Source organism: Cyprinus carpio, chromosome A17 (assembly GCF_018340385.1).
Source record: "Cyprinus carpio isolate SPL01 chromosome A17, ASM1834038v1, whole genome shotgun sequence".
NCBI classification, from domain to species: Eukaryota; Metazoa; Chordata; class Actinopteri; order Cypriniformes; family Cyprinidae; genus Cyprinus; species Cyprinus carpio.
This window is the reverse complement of record NC_056588.1, coordinates 27604428-27620592: the sequence shown is the minus strand read 5'-3', so window position 1 is coordinate 27620592 and position 16165 is coordinate 27604428. Positions and strand designations below refer to the sequence as shown.

The following is a 16165-nucleotide window of genomic DNA, read 5'->3' as shown; positions in this document are numbered from 1 at the left end:
GCAAAAAAGGCACACAACACAATAGAGTTATACTGCCACCTTGTGGTTAAAGAGTGCTACACATGGGTTATAGGACATTATTTTACATTTTTCTATTTTCAACATTGCTGTTTAAAAGCAACACAATTAAGTTATTTTTAGCATATACAAGTGAAATTATGTTAAATTATAATTAACATGAAAGGTGTTATCAATGTAAGAAATACAATTCAAATTATGAAATAGCACATATTTCTTCTAAGAAACAGAATAATAATCCTCAAGGATTAATGCACAAATAATAATAATAATAATAATAATAGTAGTAGTAATAATAGTAGTAGTAATAATAATAATAATAATAATAATAATTATTATTATTATTATTATTATTATTATTATTATTATTATTATTATTATTATTATTATTTGCAGTCAACTGGATATCTCCAATTAGACGCTTACTGACGCTTGATGTGCAGTCTGTGGTTGAAGGTCTAGGCTGGTAAATAAAGGATTTCAGGTTCTAACTCTTCATCACTGTGTTGGTTAGTTAATGCTGTGTAACCTTATAACACCTGTATAAATATTGTATCTTTATTTATTTACTTTATCAAATTTCTATGTCCTTTCAATTATCAACATGATCAAAACTTTGCTGAAAACCTGTTGATATTTTACACTTTCTTAGCAGGTAAAAGGCCTTTTAGTATAAATAAAAAAAAAAAAAATATCCCTTTAGGTTATCCATCAAGTCAAATATGAATATCAAATAATGTTTTATCAGGCTTTTGAGGAACGTTTATTTATATTTCAATCAACTGTACAGCAGTTTTGCCCCCACAGAACAAAACTAAACTACACAGCTCTGATTATAAAGCAAAGTATTTTATTAAGACATTTTTGTTACATATAGAGTGACAATTGATATTTATGTGCATTTTATGTAAGTAGTCTTCAACTGTTATATAAAGATTTAAATGATTTACATAACAAGCTGAATTTCATCATAATTTTTAGCCATGTACTGTAAATATCAGGAACTCCAAATGATGTACTCCACCATATTTTTGGTGTTTGGGCCTCTGTCCTTTGTATTTGTCCTAAAGCTTCATATTATCCTATATATAGGATAATATGAATAGGATAATATAATAATTCATATTATCCTATATATATATATATATATATATATATATATATATATATATATATTATATATATATATATATATATATATATATGATAATATGAAGCTATAGGACAAAAAAAAAAATAAATAAGGAAGAAGGACAGAGGCCCAAACTCACCAAAAATATGCAATATAATTGTGCGTTACTAATTAAATAAAATCTCAGTGCACTCAAAAATAGTAATTTATCCATTTCAGCTGCATGTGTACAGTCCAAGTTCGAACTCCAAATTTGCTCTCACAGGAAAAGATGAGTAACTTCAGAGGACTGTGAAATCATTAACAGCACGTTATAGCAGATGTTCATCAGAACCAAAGTCCCTTGTCGTATTTCTGTAGTTTGTCGTTCACATTCATTAAACTATATTGCCCAGAATTCTTGTAGATGCTCCTTGACGTTCATTGGCTGCGCAAAGACACCCCCCTCGTTAATGTTCCAAAAGCGAACTACGTCAAATTTAAGCCAGTCGCTAACAAACTTAGATTATGCCCACATTTCATCACAGACATTTTTGCTTTGACGATGGCATTAAATTGCAGCACATTTAGTCGCCTTATTTTAGGAGCACAGGCCGCGGCTGAGGCCTGCACAAAGCGGGCAGTTCACCAGACGTGCGGGAGATATCGAGTGTGTCGATGGTATTCCGGTGTCACTCATGAAGAGAACAAACTGGAACAGGTGTGTGTTTCCTTACACCCTTTACACATACATTTACACCTGCCACTGCTGTACAGGTACGAGATCATGAGACGCCTTAAAGTCACGTGATGACGATAATTATAGTCTAATACACGTAGTTTGGGACAAGCTTAAAACTCTTGCCGGAACATATCGAATTTTACTGTTAGTGCTGTTTGAATGTTGTCTGTGTTCATGTGACATGTTGCATAACATGTATTTTTTGTTTGTTGGTTGTGCTGATGTATGATTGTGGCCTGTTAAACTTTATGTACATTGTGAGTTGTTTATTGTTTATATAATGCGGAAACAATAAATAAAGACGATATATTTCTATTTTTACACCGTAAAATTAACCATGGTTTTACCACAAATAGAACCAATAAAACATGGTTACTATAGTTAAACATCGGTAACCACAAATTACCTACACTACACAACACAAGCTACACTAACCATAGTTTAACCATGGTATTTGTAGTAAAACTGTGGTTATACAAAAGGTAATCAATACGCCTAAAAACCATTTTATTACAATAAAACCATTGTTAATTTTCGTAAGGGAATATGCTTTGAATAAACACAAGTAAGATTTATATAGATTATGAATATGGTAATCATTCTGCATATCAGTTCATTACTGTGTACAAACTAGCCCTCAGATTTTACACATTTATAATTGTCATTGTATTAATGCATTTAAAATATATATGTATTATGGTAAATCTCTAGTGAGGTATACACATGGTTTCATTTATGCTTCATGCTAGAGTGGGTAATGAACATAAAAGATTTAAAGTGTGACAAATTATAAACAATTCTTTCTTTACAACAGTTTGGTCATAAGACTCTCACTAAAGTACCAAACCAGAAAAAACGGTAATGGATGTCACGCCGTATAACATGGGAAGCCGTTGTCAAAGTTCCTTTATTCTATAAGTCTTTGCCCGTTGTGCTTGTTTAATGTTTAAAGTCTCACTATCAATGGGCTTCACACAACCTGGACAATAGCCTACACACACACACACACACACACAAATAAAATATCACAATATCACAGAGCGCTATAATCATCAATTATCAAAAGATGCGCCGTTATTGGTTTCAAGGTAGTCACATACTAACTATACATGTTAAAACAAAGTAATACTGTTTCTGTGCACTTTATAACAAGTCATGATAAAGTTGCGGGATTGTTTTTCACACAGTTTTAAACATTCCTGAAACTTTCACAGTCACTGATATAATATAAAAAAATAATAAACTAAACAATTACATTTGCTCAATTACATTTGCAGAAATCACATACTTTGTGGTCAAAATTAGCCTAAAATGCAAAATAATAAGCCTGATTAGGGATAGTAAAGATCCATTTCCACAAATAAACATAAAATAACTTGGAAAAAAATCCTTTGAAAACTTGCAAGGACTTTATACTCGCAGTCTGTGAAAATGTTAAATACAGTCAGAAAATGTTTAAAAATATTGAAATAGCTTTCTTTAACATGATCTCATATTTATTGTTTTATTTTTAATGTGATTTTGTAAATAAGTTTGTTATAGGGTAAACATACCTATTAAGCTCCCCAAAATCTACGTTGAGACATTTTTAGTGCACAAGATATTGGTTTCAGTACAGAGAGTTATGTTAAAATAAAATATTAGTCTCTCACACAAAAATATTTAATTATATTTTAAATGACAAAAGCATTTCAATTAAGATGTACATCATTAAATGCAAAAAGTCTGGCTGTGCTTAATGGGTACATTTTTGTACCATTTAGGCACACCCCTGTTCCCATTAAGCTCACATCGTGTTCTGTTAAAAATTCTTGTTTATTTTAAACAACCTTTTTAAAGAATAATTGAAAAATGTTTTATCTAAAGGAACAATCACACACACACACACACAAAACAACAACAACAACAAAAATCAAGCAAAAAGGCATTCAGTTTGATCAGTTATATATTCATAGTGAATTGTCATTTAAGCACATTGCAACACCTAGACTTAGTCCATGTTTAGCTAAGCATCACATATTCAAAAATCAAATAACAAAACAAACTAATAAAAATTTCATTCATGGGGATGAACACAGAAACTAGCCTCATTATGAAGACTCTTATTAAATGGATGTAAACTTGTCTATATTCTCTTAAGGCTGGAATACACTACATGATTTTTGCCACAGTTTTCCACCGATTTACTGCCCAGAGAAGTTGATGCTAGTTGCCAAAGGTCAGAGCCAGTCTGTAGATCTGAGCTGACATACTTAATAGAAAATCACATAGTGTATGATGGACACAGACACAATTTTTTCTTAGCTTCAGACTTTGATTCCATCCAGTTGGAGGAGATCATACATGTTTGATATTTTCAACAGATTTTAGAACCCATTGAGTTCATATCATTTCAAGTGTTTTCTAGCAACAATGCACACGTTTCTGGATGAGTTTGTTATTGTTTGTTGTAACTTGAAGGCCTGGTAGTGTGTGATCCTCAGTCATTTAGTGTATGATGGCCAGTTTTCCTTTGTGACAAAGCTGGCCATCATACACTTAACGACTGAGGATCACATCATACTCTGGTGTTTTAAAAATCTGTTCAAATTTTAAAAGTCATGTATTTTATTCCAGCCTTTAGTCACTTTTTTTTTTTCCTGGAAAGATACGACAGATTTCTAATGGCTCCTTCTTTGAATGGATGACATGTCTTTCATCTTTGGGCATAAACTATAATTACGTCTAGATTTTGTCATCTTAAAGCTGTGAAAATAAGTTAACCATTTTGTAAAGATTAACTTAAAGTGACAACCATCAGTTTATATTTAAAGTCTGTTTATGAAGTATTTATATAGACGTTCAATGTGGAAGAGCTTAAAGAGAGTACAGTACACTGAGATTAATGGGAGCAGAAACTATTGATATATTTAATGTAATATTTATTAAAATGACAAGATGTTGCAAAATAAATCATCTTGATCATGTATTAAGTTCATACATATTTTATTATGAACAACAGATATTAACAATATCTATGAAATTATACTTTTTCTTATTGATGTCACGCTGAAGCTGTGTGATTTTCATAGAAGTGTACCCTTTAAGCTCGCCTTAAAATAATGACATCTTTACAAATTACAGCACTGTAAAACCACAGACCAGTAATAAACTGTAAATTAATAATATTATGGATTTAAAAGTACAAGCCAGTAACGCCTGTGAAGTAATATATTAGCATAGCACACAATCTTATACAGCTAGTCAGCTTACTGTCTTCTTTAGCATCTGCGCTTTGCTGCTAAAACTATCTTTTGGATCTAACTGTGATTATTTCCCACATCCAAGTTCCAGGTTATAATATACAAAAGTCTACAACCTAATCTCTTAATTTTACAAAAAGTAGTGAAACTTACCCAAAATAAAAGCTTAAACATGTAAAAAAAATTTTTTTTACATGTTTAAGTAGCACATTTAAAGAGCTACTCTTTTGGTGAAAGTTTTCGGACAGCTTTCAAAATGGCCACTAGACAGTGTGAACACTTGGAGACACATATCTCAGTGTCCAATGATCTGATTGACTTGAAATTACAGGAGGTATGCAGTAACAAACACATCAATTGGTTAAAAATTTAGTATGATAAAACATTATTTTTTCTTTTTATAATCTGAGCTCAAAATGGAAGTGTGCTTAATGGGTATGTGAGCTTAATATGTACATTTACCCTAATCATATTTTGATCTGTTCACTATTTGCAATAGTTACTATTTACTTTTTTATAGTGTGATTTTTGGTGAATTGTAGGCCTATTAATAAAGTAGGGTAAGTATGATGATCCTAAAACATCATTGTAATTATTCATTTTGATATTAATATATGGAAACCACAACAATTAAAAAAATTAAAACGTCCCTGCCTTCTTTTTTTAGATAATCACAAGTGAGATTTCAGTGATATTTTGACCTCTGAACTAGGAAATGTAATCATGTTTGATTAAATGTTTGGTACTTGGCTTTAAGTAATAAATGGAAAGCATATTACATTGAAATATTTTTTTCTTTCTCACTGATCCGGAAAAACAATCCGATCTGTGACTCAAAAACCATAATATGATCCGAACCGTGAGTTTTGTGTTTGTCATCCCTTTCATGTTATATTTGTTGTTATCTGCAGGTCGGAGAGCTTGCGATTCCAGGTAGTCATAGGCGTGTCCTGAAAGATGTCCTGCCTTTCTCAGCGTTCCTTATGGACTCCTTTGGACGCAGGCATAATTACCTTCGCATTTCTCTTACTGAGAAATGTAACCTCCGCTGTAAGTCTCTCACATACTGTATGCTTTGTAAAAAGACATGGGCTTCTCTTGTCAGTTAGCACTGACTTGGTTAATACTACCAGTCCAAATGAAGCTCTACTAATTAGTAATAAAAGGTATTCCTGATTGGTAATAAAAATATCCTACTATAATAATGGTTTTATTAACTGCAGCAATAAGCCACAAGAGGCTGTACATTGTACAGTAATTTTACAAGGGGTATTCATGGGTAGAACCAGTGTAACACAATCTTAAATAGTTTTAACATCAAAACACCTTTGCCTGATGAACATTAGTTTGATCCAAAGGTTAATATTAATAAAAGTAAAAAAAAAAAAAAAAAAAAAAACTAATAAAGTTTTATATGCATGCTTCTTTTACCCTTTGTATCTCATTGTTAAAGGCATGACAAGAATTTATAATCAATAAGGATTTTTAATGAAACGTCTTTTATTTCTCAGGTCAGTACTGTATGCCACAGGAGGGGGTAACGCTCACCCCTCGCTCTCAGCTCCTAACAGCAGAGGAGTTGTTGATGTTAGCCAGACTCTTTGTACGAGAGGGGGTTAACAAGATACGACTGACTGGAGGAGAACCTCTCATTCGCCCAGATGTTCTGCATATCATAGGTAACTTCACCTTTTGATAGTTTTGTAAATCCTTGTTACTTTGTATCATAACATAGTAGTGATATAGACATCTCAAAATCTACATCTTATGTTGGATTTCGGAATATCTGCAATTATGAAATGATGGTCAGTTCATACTATTAATGCACGGTGGGTATTTTAACTTGGAGACTAAGGGTAGAACCAATTTTTCGGAAGTCAGTTCATTTCAGTTCACATGCCATTTCAAGTCATTGTTATGGTGAGACTTGCACTGATAATAATTTTGTTGGACACTGATCATATGCTGAATGTTTCACACTTTATGGCTAATATAATTTGCATAACAAGCTTGACAAAACATTGTTACTGTCAGAAACGCTAATTAAACTTTGAATAGTTTGAAAAGCTCTTTTTTTCCTTTCTTTCCGAAAGCGGAATTGAGGAAGTTGGAGGTTTTGAGGGTCTTTGGAGTATTTAAGTATGTGATGATTTTGTGAATTTTGTTGCCCAGTCTAAAGAAAGCTGGAGTGGATCTATTCAACATCAGTCTAGACACTCTGGTCCCTGCCAAATTTGAGTTCATCACTAGACGAAAAGGTACAAGATGCTGTTGATCTCCAATACGCAGAAAACAAAGTTTGTATTTTTCCAGGAGGGATGTAGATAAGTGCAGACAGAAAGCATGGGGTGTCATGGACGAAGAAAAATCAGGCTCTGAATGTTTTGAAGCACAAAGGTAGCAGCAGAACATGGAGAAAGTGTATGAAACGGTTTACCTCCATAATTGAACTCAAAAAGCAAAAAAAAAAAATTGACAAAAGAGTCATGAAAATGTACAGTTCAAGCTGGGATTGCTCCATGTACTTGTTTCTTAATCTTCTTTGATTATCAGTTTGAGCCTTGTTACATTATTGGGTAGAAACTTGTAGCTAAATTAACATGGTTCTAATCAGGTGTTGTCCAGTGAAGCTTTTGTCAGAGATTTGAGGGGTAGATGATCATTTATCCATTCATTCATTAACTTGTAATGCCAAGTATTTAAGATGTGTAATCTGATTACCTTTTGTAGTTTATTTACCTTATGTACACAAAACGGGCCATAGGAGACGTGCTAATTAAACATCATTGTTTTTATTGATGGTTTCAGCCCTCCAAAACTATTTTGACCCGAAACACTGTTTTGGTAGAAAATTTTTGGTTGCCAAATTTTGGTTTCACTACCTAAAATATGCGCTTTCTAACTGATGCTTAATATTGGTACCACTTGCAGGGTTTCATAAAGTGATGGAAGGCATTGAAAAGGCTATTGAAATTGGCTACAATCCAGTCAAGGTAATGTACTTGCCTCAAAACATCTGAATAGATAATCCTCTTTGATGTATAAAATGTCAGTGAAGGATACAGCTTCAAAGCTATCAGTTAGCAAAAGTACTCCTTAAGTGTCATCTTAAAACCACTTAAGGGCATTTATTACCACCTTTCCAGCAACACATAAAACACCTAGCTTGTCATTAATATTCATAAGTTGTCTTTTTGCACTGAACCTTGGGAGACCTCAGTTATTCGTTCATTGTGGTAAAGTTTTATCTCTCTTCTAAGGTGAACTGTGTGGTCATGAGAGGTTTGAATGAAGACGAGTTGATTGACTTTGTGTCACTGACAGAGAGGAAACCATTGGATGTGAGATTCATAGAGTACATGCCTTTTGATGGTAAGTTTGTTATCTAAAGTCAAAGAGAGAAACCTACATGAACATTTGTTAGCCGATCTTACCGGTTTGTAGTATAATTGGCACCGTTGTAAAGGCTGCATTTTCTGCCCCAGTTCTCTAATCGTATTAGTAGTGCAGATTATTTTCTTTCCAGGTCAGTGAGACTTAGTGTATCTCAAGATTTATATTCATAACACATGTGACACAGTCCACATTCTGTTGATTGTTTTAAGGTGAAGAACCACCAAAGTCATATCCCTTCATTACTAAACACATGTAAAAGCAATGTACAGAAACAAGTTTAACTCCTTTTACTGGATAACAGTGACAATGGATTTGATTAGAGACAAATTCAATAGATTTTTCTTTTTGAGACTGGAAGAAAGAGATTCTCTAGAGCCAGTTGCAGTAACTGATATGGTGTCACTGTTATATGTATTTTCTATGGGGGCCAATACTACATCAGGCACTCCAATAACTGATTAGATACTGTGATTAATTGAGCTGTTTGTGTGGTATGCAAACAATCACTCATCTAACCTCACCACACCTGAATCAAAGAGAAACTCTGAATGACTACAGGGAAAAAAATACATAATTTAACATAGAATCCATCTTAAACAATGAAAAAATGTGCACTATTGAGTTTTCATTAAGAGAGATTGAGATGAGCACTTGAAAAAAAAAAAAAACAAGAATAAACAAAAAAAAACAAAAATACAAACACCTTGACTGGTTGTTAAAGCAGTTCTCTTTCTTGTGCTATACTTGTAGTGAAACATTTCAAGATTGATTTAAGTATTAATATCTCTTCACATGGGATGCCTTTTCAAGATTTTTTTTTTTTTTTTTTTTTTTTTTTAAATCTTCTTAATCTTCATTTAACATTTAATCAATTTCTGCTCACAAGAATGTAAAGCAACTGAATGTACCTTTGCACATTGGCTGTCTCTATAGGTAACAGATGGAACTTCAAGATGATGGTGAGCTATCAGGAGATGTTGGACTGTATAAAACAAAAATGGCCCAATCTGGAGCCTGTTCCTGGAGAGGAAACGGATACAGCCAAGGTCAGCACAGCTCCAAACTGATAAATAAATCATTGACCATTAAACATTCTCAATGTTAAATTGTCATTGGAGCTATTTTTGAATTTTATCTTTTGAGGGTCAAGTCGTTTTTGCTATGTTACTGTGCAGTTTTTATTTATTGGTCGATTTGACTTTTTTGTAACTTTTCATACTCATGTTATTAATAGGCTTTAATAAAACATTCATTTTGTAATCTTGGGTCATCTTGGTAAGGCAATAGAATCATATCAGTGGATAAGCCCTCATGTGTTTGTTTCTGTGTTGTCTGTTTACAGGCATTTAGAGTTCCAGGATTTCGGGGCCAGCTGGGCTTCATTACCTCCATGTCAGAAAATTTCTGTGGCTCCTGTAACCGCCTACGCATCACGGCTGATGGCAACCTTAAGGTAAATGTTGTTGATGATGTGTGTGTGTGATTCCTTATGCTGATATGCCTTGTGCTTAAACTTTTCAATTAGCTGTCTAAATTGTTTTGGTTTATTTTTTACATATGTGTCTGTGTTCGTACACCATCAGGTTTGTTTGTTTGGAAATTCAGAGGTGTCTTTGAGGGATTTTCTGCGCTCTGGAGCAACTGAAGAGGAACTACTGCACATCATAGGGGCAGCAGTTGGGAGGAAGAAGAAACAGCATGCAGGTAAAAACAAACACACTTTTGATACCTCACATCAACTGTCCAGCAAATGTTTCCCAACTACTAAAGAATATTAATTTAAAATTTAGTAATCAACATTCAGGTTATGTCTTATTCCTAATTTATTTACTTCATTTGAATTTAATATAACTCTCTCTTTTTCTGCAGGGATGTTCAATATATCTCAGATGAAGAACAGGCCAATGATCCTCATTGGTGGGTGATGTGGCTGTACGTAATACACTTCCCATCTCACTCGCTATATCATCTGTGGTGTGTTGAATATATCACTATTTTCTGGGATTAGACAATGTTTTTGTTCTGGTACATTGACCAAAACTTTTCATATTCTTCATATTCTGTGCAGTGATTAGTGATTTGCACTGCAGAAATGGTATAATTTTACAATTACAATTGCATAAATACAGAGATAAATGTTTGAAAAATATTTTGAATATTGAAATATGAAAAATGAAATTGGGACTTTCCAGCTGCATTGTACTAGGCTACATTATGCAGTGAAAGTGTGCACTCTTAAGGTGTGCTATTTGTTTTTTGCAAAGTAAGATAATGTCAGTTTCCACATTGTTATAAGATAAGTTACAATATTATTCTAGATGATATATCGCACACCCTATCAACAAGCACCATTTGTCATTATAAACAGTTGCAATCAGAAATATTCAACCCCCTCACCTCAAAAGACATTATAGTGATGTTGATGAATGATAATGACAATAAATGACAAAAAAACTCATTAAACAGCAAAAACTATTTATTGATACATATTTGAATTATTTTGACAATATAAGTTACTTAACTTTGAAGTTCAAATGAAAGATCTAACTCTTTTAACACATGTGCATGTGCAGCATTATTCAACCCCCAGCTTCAGTACTTTGTGCAGCATCCTTCAGGTTTTATAACCTCTAACAAACGTTTTCGGAAAGTGCTGACAAGCTTCTTACACCTCTCGATTGGAATCTTTGCCCATTCTTCATGTGCAAAAGCCAACAGCTCAGTGATGTTTGATAGCTTCTGTGCTGCAACTGCCTTCTTTAAATTCCACCAAAGATTTTTCAATTGGATTTAAATCTGGTGACTGAGAAGGCCACTCCAAGGACGTTCCAGGATCTTTTCCTCAACAAAGCTTTGGTTGACATGTTGTGCTTGGGATCATTGTCTTGCTGGTCCAATGATCACCAAGGTTTAATTTGTCAACAGAAGGCATCACGTTCCTCTTTAAAATGGCCTGGGATTTCTGGAAATCCATGATGCCAGATACACAATCAAGAAAACAACCCCATATCATCAAATGACCTACCTCCATGCTTGACCGTGGGGATGGTATCCTTCTGGTCATAAGTCTTGGAGTCCGGCCATGAAGTCCTTGCATTATTCAGTGCACGTCTTATAGTTGCCACTGAAGCACTTGTACCAGCCTTCATCAGGTCATTCTGTAGGTGTCTTGCTGTCACACGTGGGTTTTTCGTAGTTGTACTAAGTTGGTAAGGGCCTTGATGAAATTTTGGCCTTTCTTCCATGGCCATGCAGGTTTGCAGCTGTTCCATACATTTTAAACTTCCTTATAATGCTCCCAGTGGTGTGTAAAGTCCATAAAGAAGATCTGTAAAGTTGCAAAGACTAAAGTCTCAAATCCAAAGAGATATTCTTTATAAACGTTAAGACTTGTCCACGCCCCCCTAAAACGTCTCGTTTAAACATGCCCCCACATGTCTAAGTCACTGTGTGGGAAGATTTACATAACGCCGCCCAAATGTTCACACAAAGAAAGTAGTCGTAACTTTTATTCTCGCTGTAGAATTGTTGTTGCCGCCTTGTTGTAGAGACGCTGCGTTTCATTGTGAAAGCGAAACTACTTTGTTTGGCCTTCCAAAAGAGGATGATATCCGCTTTGTCATGCCTAGAGCTGATCCATCCTGGTCATTGAGAAAATACATCAACTTCGCACTGTGGATTTGCCTGATCGGCTTTCACAGTTGACAAAGCAGACTAACCTACAATGGGTCTGTTCTCAAAGGCTGTTCTGTAAAGTGGGCAGTTCCAACTTTGCAAGGACAGTCTGGCGCTTCTGACTCACAGCATGTAAGTACATGTTTTATATTTAAAGAATTTGCCACTGATGATTCAAACGCGAGTTTTGAGCAGTTTAGAGTAGTGCTTGTTGTTTGTCATTTCTCAGATCACAGATGCATACATGGTTTTATGTTTACGCAGCGCGATACGCAACGCAACGTGTAAAAAGAGTGTAAGTCATTATAATCAGTAATTATGTCCCCAGTGGATGCAAGAAATGCCTCATTTGTAGTGGTTTTTATTGGTTTTGTCTCGTCGTGCCGGGAGACGGCATCACAGTATGTTAAGGGGCGTAACATTTCCGTCACTCGCTTGAGGTATTCAGCCAATCACAACTCACTGGATAGCTGGCCAATCAGCGTACAACTCGCTTTTCAGAATGAGCTTTGTAAAAAATCAACACGTTTCATAAAGGTGGGGCATAGAGGAGCAACAATAATGTACAGTATGTGGAAAATAATGTTTTTTGAACCTTAAACCGCATAAACACATTGCATTACACCAAATACAAAACATAATGTTCTTTTTTAGCAACGTCATATGACCCCTTTAATGGAATAAATTCTTAAAGTCTTTGGGGGGTTGGATATTTCTGATTGCAACTGTATATATACATTTACCAGATTACCAGCTGTGGAGGATTCACCTTTAGAAAATATTGTATTGTTGAATATGTGTGTCCTTGTTTACAGGTAAAAACTGCAGCTGGCTGCTGTCAGTACCTCTGTTTAGAGGAAGTCAGAGGCAGCCTCTTTCTCTGATCCATGGCATGGATTCAGCAGCTTCTGCTACAACTCACTCATTAACAAATTACATTCAACACTTTCATGGTAATGCTAATAAGGACTACACAAGAACTTTTTTTAATGATGCACTAGGTTTGACTCCTCTTTGTAAAAAGCATAATCGACCAAGGTTACGTTCTATGAAAAGATTCAGCAATCAAAGTCGTGCAACCTCAGAGGCACTTTGTACTGAAGTGATGACCAGATCTTATCAAGTGAATTCTGGTGCCTTAAAAACCCCCAAAGCTCTAACCGTTCATACGCACATTTTGGACTGGGGGTCTCAGCCACTACAGCTACAATCCAAAATATTTCCTCCCATACTCTTTCTTAGTGCACTACTGTCAACAGCCAAATTTAGAGATTCAACTCTGCAGTTTGCACGGCACTGCCACAGCAAAACCCCTGATTGTGGGTTTGATTTGAAAATACCACATACAGATGCACAGTCCTCCAGCCTTGATGGAACCTCTGAACAGTTGACCCACACTGATGCACAGGGTAAAGCCTCTATGGTCAATGTGGGCAGTAAGGCGGTAACTAGTCGCACAGCCATGGCTTGTGGCAAGGTCATCCTGGGCCCAAAAGCTTTTAATTTGGTGCGTGCCAATCAGCTTGCCAAGGGCGATGCACTAGCGGTAGCACAGCTAGCGGGCATCATGGGTGCCAAGCAGACCTCATCTCTCATCCCCCTCTGCCACCCGCTTCCTCTCGACCACGCCTCCGTTACCATAGAGCTGCTTGAGGAAGAACATGCCGTCATCGTCAAAGCAACCTGCCAAACCACGGGCCGAACAGGAGTGGAGATGGAGGCCCTGACCGCTATTGCGGTGGCCACGCTAACTCTCTATGACATGTGCAAGTCAGTCAGCCATGACATTGTTATTACTGACATCAAGTTGCTCAGCAAGACGGGTGGACAGAAAGGTGATTTTTATCGCTCACCTGATTCCTAAAGAATGCATAAACTGCAGGCTTAATCTCACCTGTTTGAATGTAGCTACAGTATTTAATTCTCTCTAGAATGACATCAGATTTCTTTAACAAAATGTGCCTTCAGATGCCTCTATCTAATCTACTTATTGTCATTTTAACTATTCCTGTGTCCATGTTCAGCATAAAAATGTGACTTTTTCCAAGTAAGACTCATTTACCTGACATATAAAGAGTATTTTATTTTGTTCTAGATTTATTTTGATTATGATAATGCAGCTAATGAAAATGTGTTTCGTAAGGTTGTCGCAGTTGTCACAGAGTGCTGCAGGGATTACACATTTTGCAGGTCAAAACCCGGCAACAAGCATTTTGGCACTTCCGGTTCCATCATCCTGAACAAGTCTTGTAAAAGGCCTAAAAAAATTAACACAATCCCAAGCTATTTTCACATTTTATTATACAATATAAAATACATCATTACACCCTTGGGATTTTTAAAGCTTTTACTTGTCTTGAAAAATGTTTTTGCCAACAATTGTCTCAATGAATCTACAGTGGTTTTCCGGGACACTAAACGTCATCCCAGCAAACAGAAAAACACCATCTCACTAGTCCTCTTTTGCAGCTTTATTGTGTTAATCACACTCTTGCATAGTTTGCCAATTTAAACTTTCAGGCATTATAATATACAGTATATCCATATCTATCTATCTATCTATCTATATATAAAGACTGAAAGACTTGTTGGAAGTTTAACCCTCTGGAGTCGATTAACGCGTATACGCGTTTTGGGGTATTTTCTCCTGATAACCCCGAAAAGAACTTAAATTACACTTTCAGTTTTGATCGTACAGATAAGTGCAATACATCAATCGAATCTGTAAAGGGTCTACTTTTTTTTGTATACAGACATAATAACAACAAAACTTTGTGCACTTATAAAATAAAGATAACAAACAAGGAGTGCTGTCTGCAGCCTTTGTCTGCGCTGATCTTCAGATACAAATGCGTCATTAAAATGAACTGTAACTCAGTGAATACTCAACGAAGAGACATGAGAGAGATATCTGTAGAAAGCCTGATATGTCTACTTTTAAACTAAACAAGTGCTGCTGAAAACAAATATTCTGTGATAAAGTAATCCATATGAAAACAACGCGATGTCCGTTTTTCACGTCTCCCTTCATTAGCTTCTAATGCGACCACGCCCCCGTGCCGAGCGCGCTTTTGAGATTCAAATGTTTCACTGAAGCGCGCGGCTTTTGAATACGCCCACACAACAGAAGACAACGCAGCGAGACTGTTCTTCAAGTTTTTATTATTTTACTGTTTGCTTCGCCATGAGAGGAATAAGACATAATTCACCCCAAAAAGATGTGATGTGGTTGAGGATTTGAGATTTGGATTTCCTCAGAAAAAGAAAGCACTTTATTCAGCAGAGTTCATAAACATGAGTAAGTCTCTTTTTATTGATTTGTATACTTGTACTAGTTTTCACATAACGTGTAAACATTTTACTAGTTAGACTTTTTCCAAAGACTTTTTCCAAACTATAATTCCTGACTAATGTATAATCAAGTGAAAATTATGAATGAGGTTCAATAACAATATACACTATTATACCATTCAAAAGCTTGATGTAAATAATATAAATGTAACAATAAATGTAACTGTAACAAATGTAACAATCATTGCTGTTCTTTCAATTATCCCCCCCCTAAAAAACCTAAAAAAAATATTCTCAGCTCTTTTCAACATTCAACAACAACAATAATAATAATAGTTATTATTATTATTGTATAAATGTTTTTTTGTAGAAAATAAGATTGTTAAAAGGATTTCTGAAGGATTGTGTGACTGGAGTAATGATGCAAAAAATTCAGTTTGAAAGTCAGCTTTGATTGTTCCTAATAAACTGTTTAACTGCACTCACAAGTGAATATTAAATTATGTTGTGGGATAATTAAATATATTCTAAATAAACTACAAACATAAAATTATATACATTTATTTTGTCCTCACATTCTTTCTTGTAACTCATCCCTCTCAGTGACACAGCTGACTGAATGGGTCATTATGCAGCTCATTATGCAGGCCTTTGTCTTCTCAGGTGTGAATTCATGATAGTTGACGCCTA

The 16165-nt window shown here is 35.0% G+C and overlaps 1 protein-coding gene across 1 annotated transcript; it reads left to right on the top strand.

Annotated features, from left to right (window-relative positions):
* The first annotated feature begins 1582 nt into the window (after nt 1-1582).
* LOC109107684 (molybdenum cofactor biosynthesis protein 1-like) lies at nt 1583-14785 on the top strand. The gene is given in 11 exon segments (XM_042774551.1): nt 1583-1850; nt 6025-6163; nt 6625-6792; nt 7207-7371; nt 8045-8106; nt 8374-8485; nt 9443-9555; nt 9852-9962; nt 10093-10213; nt 10379-10426; nt 13000-14785. Coding segments are annotated over 11 exon segments (2244 nt in total). The 5' UTR covers nt 1583-1694; the 3' UTR covers nt 14049-14785.
* The last annotated feature ends 1380 nt before the right edge of the window (nt 14786-16165 follow it).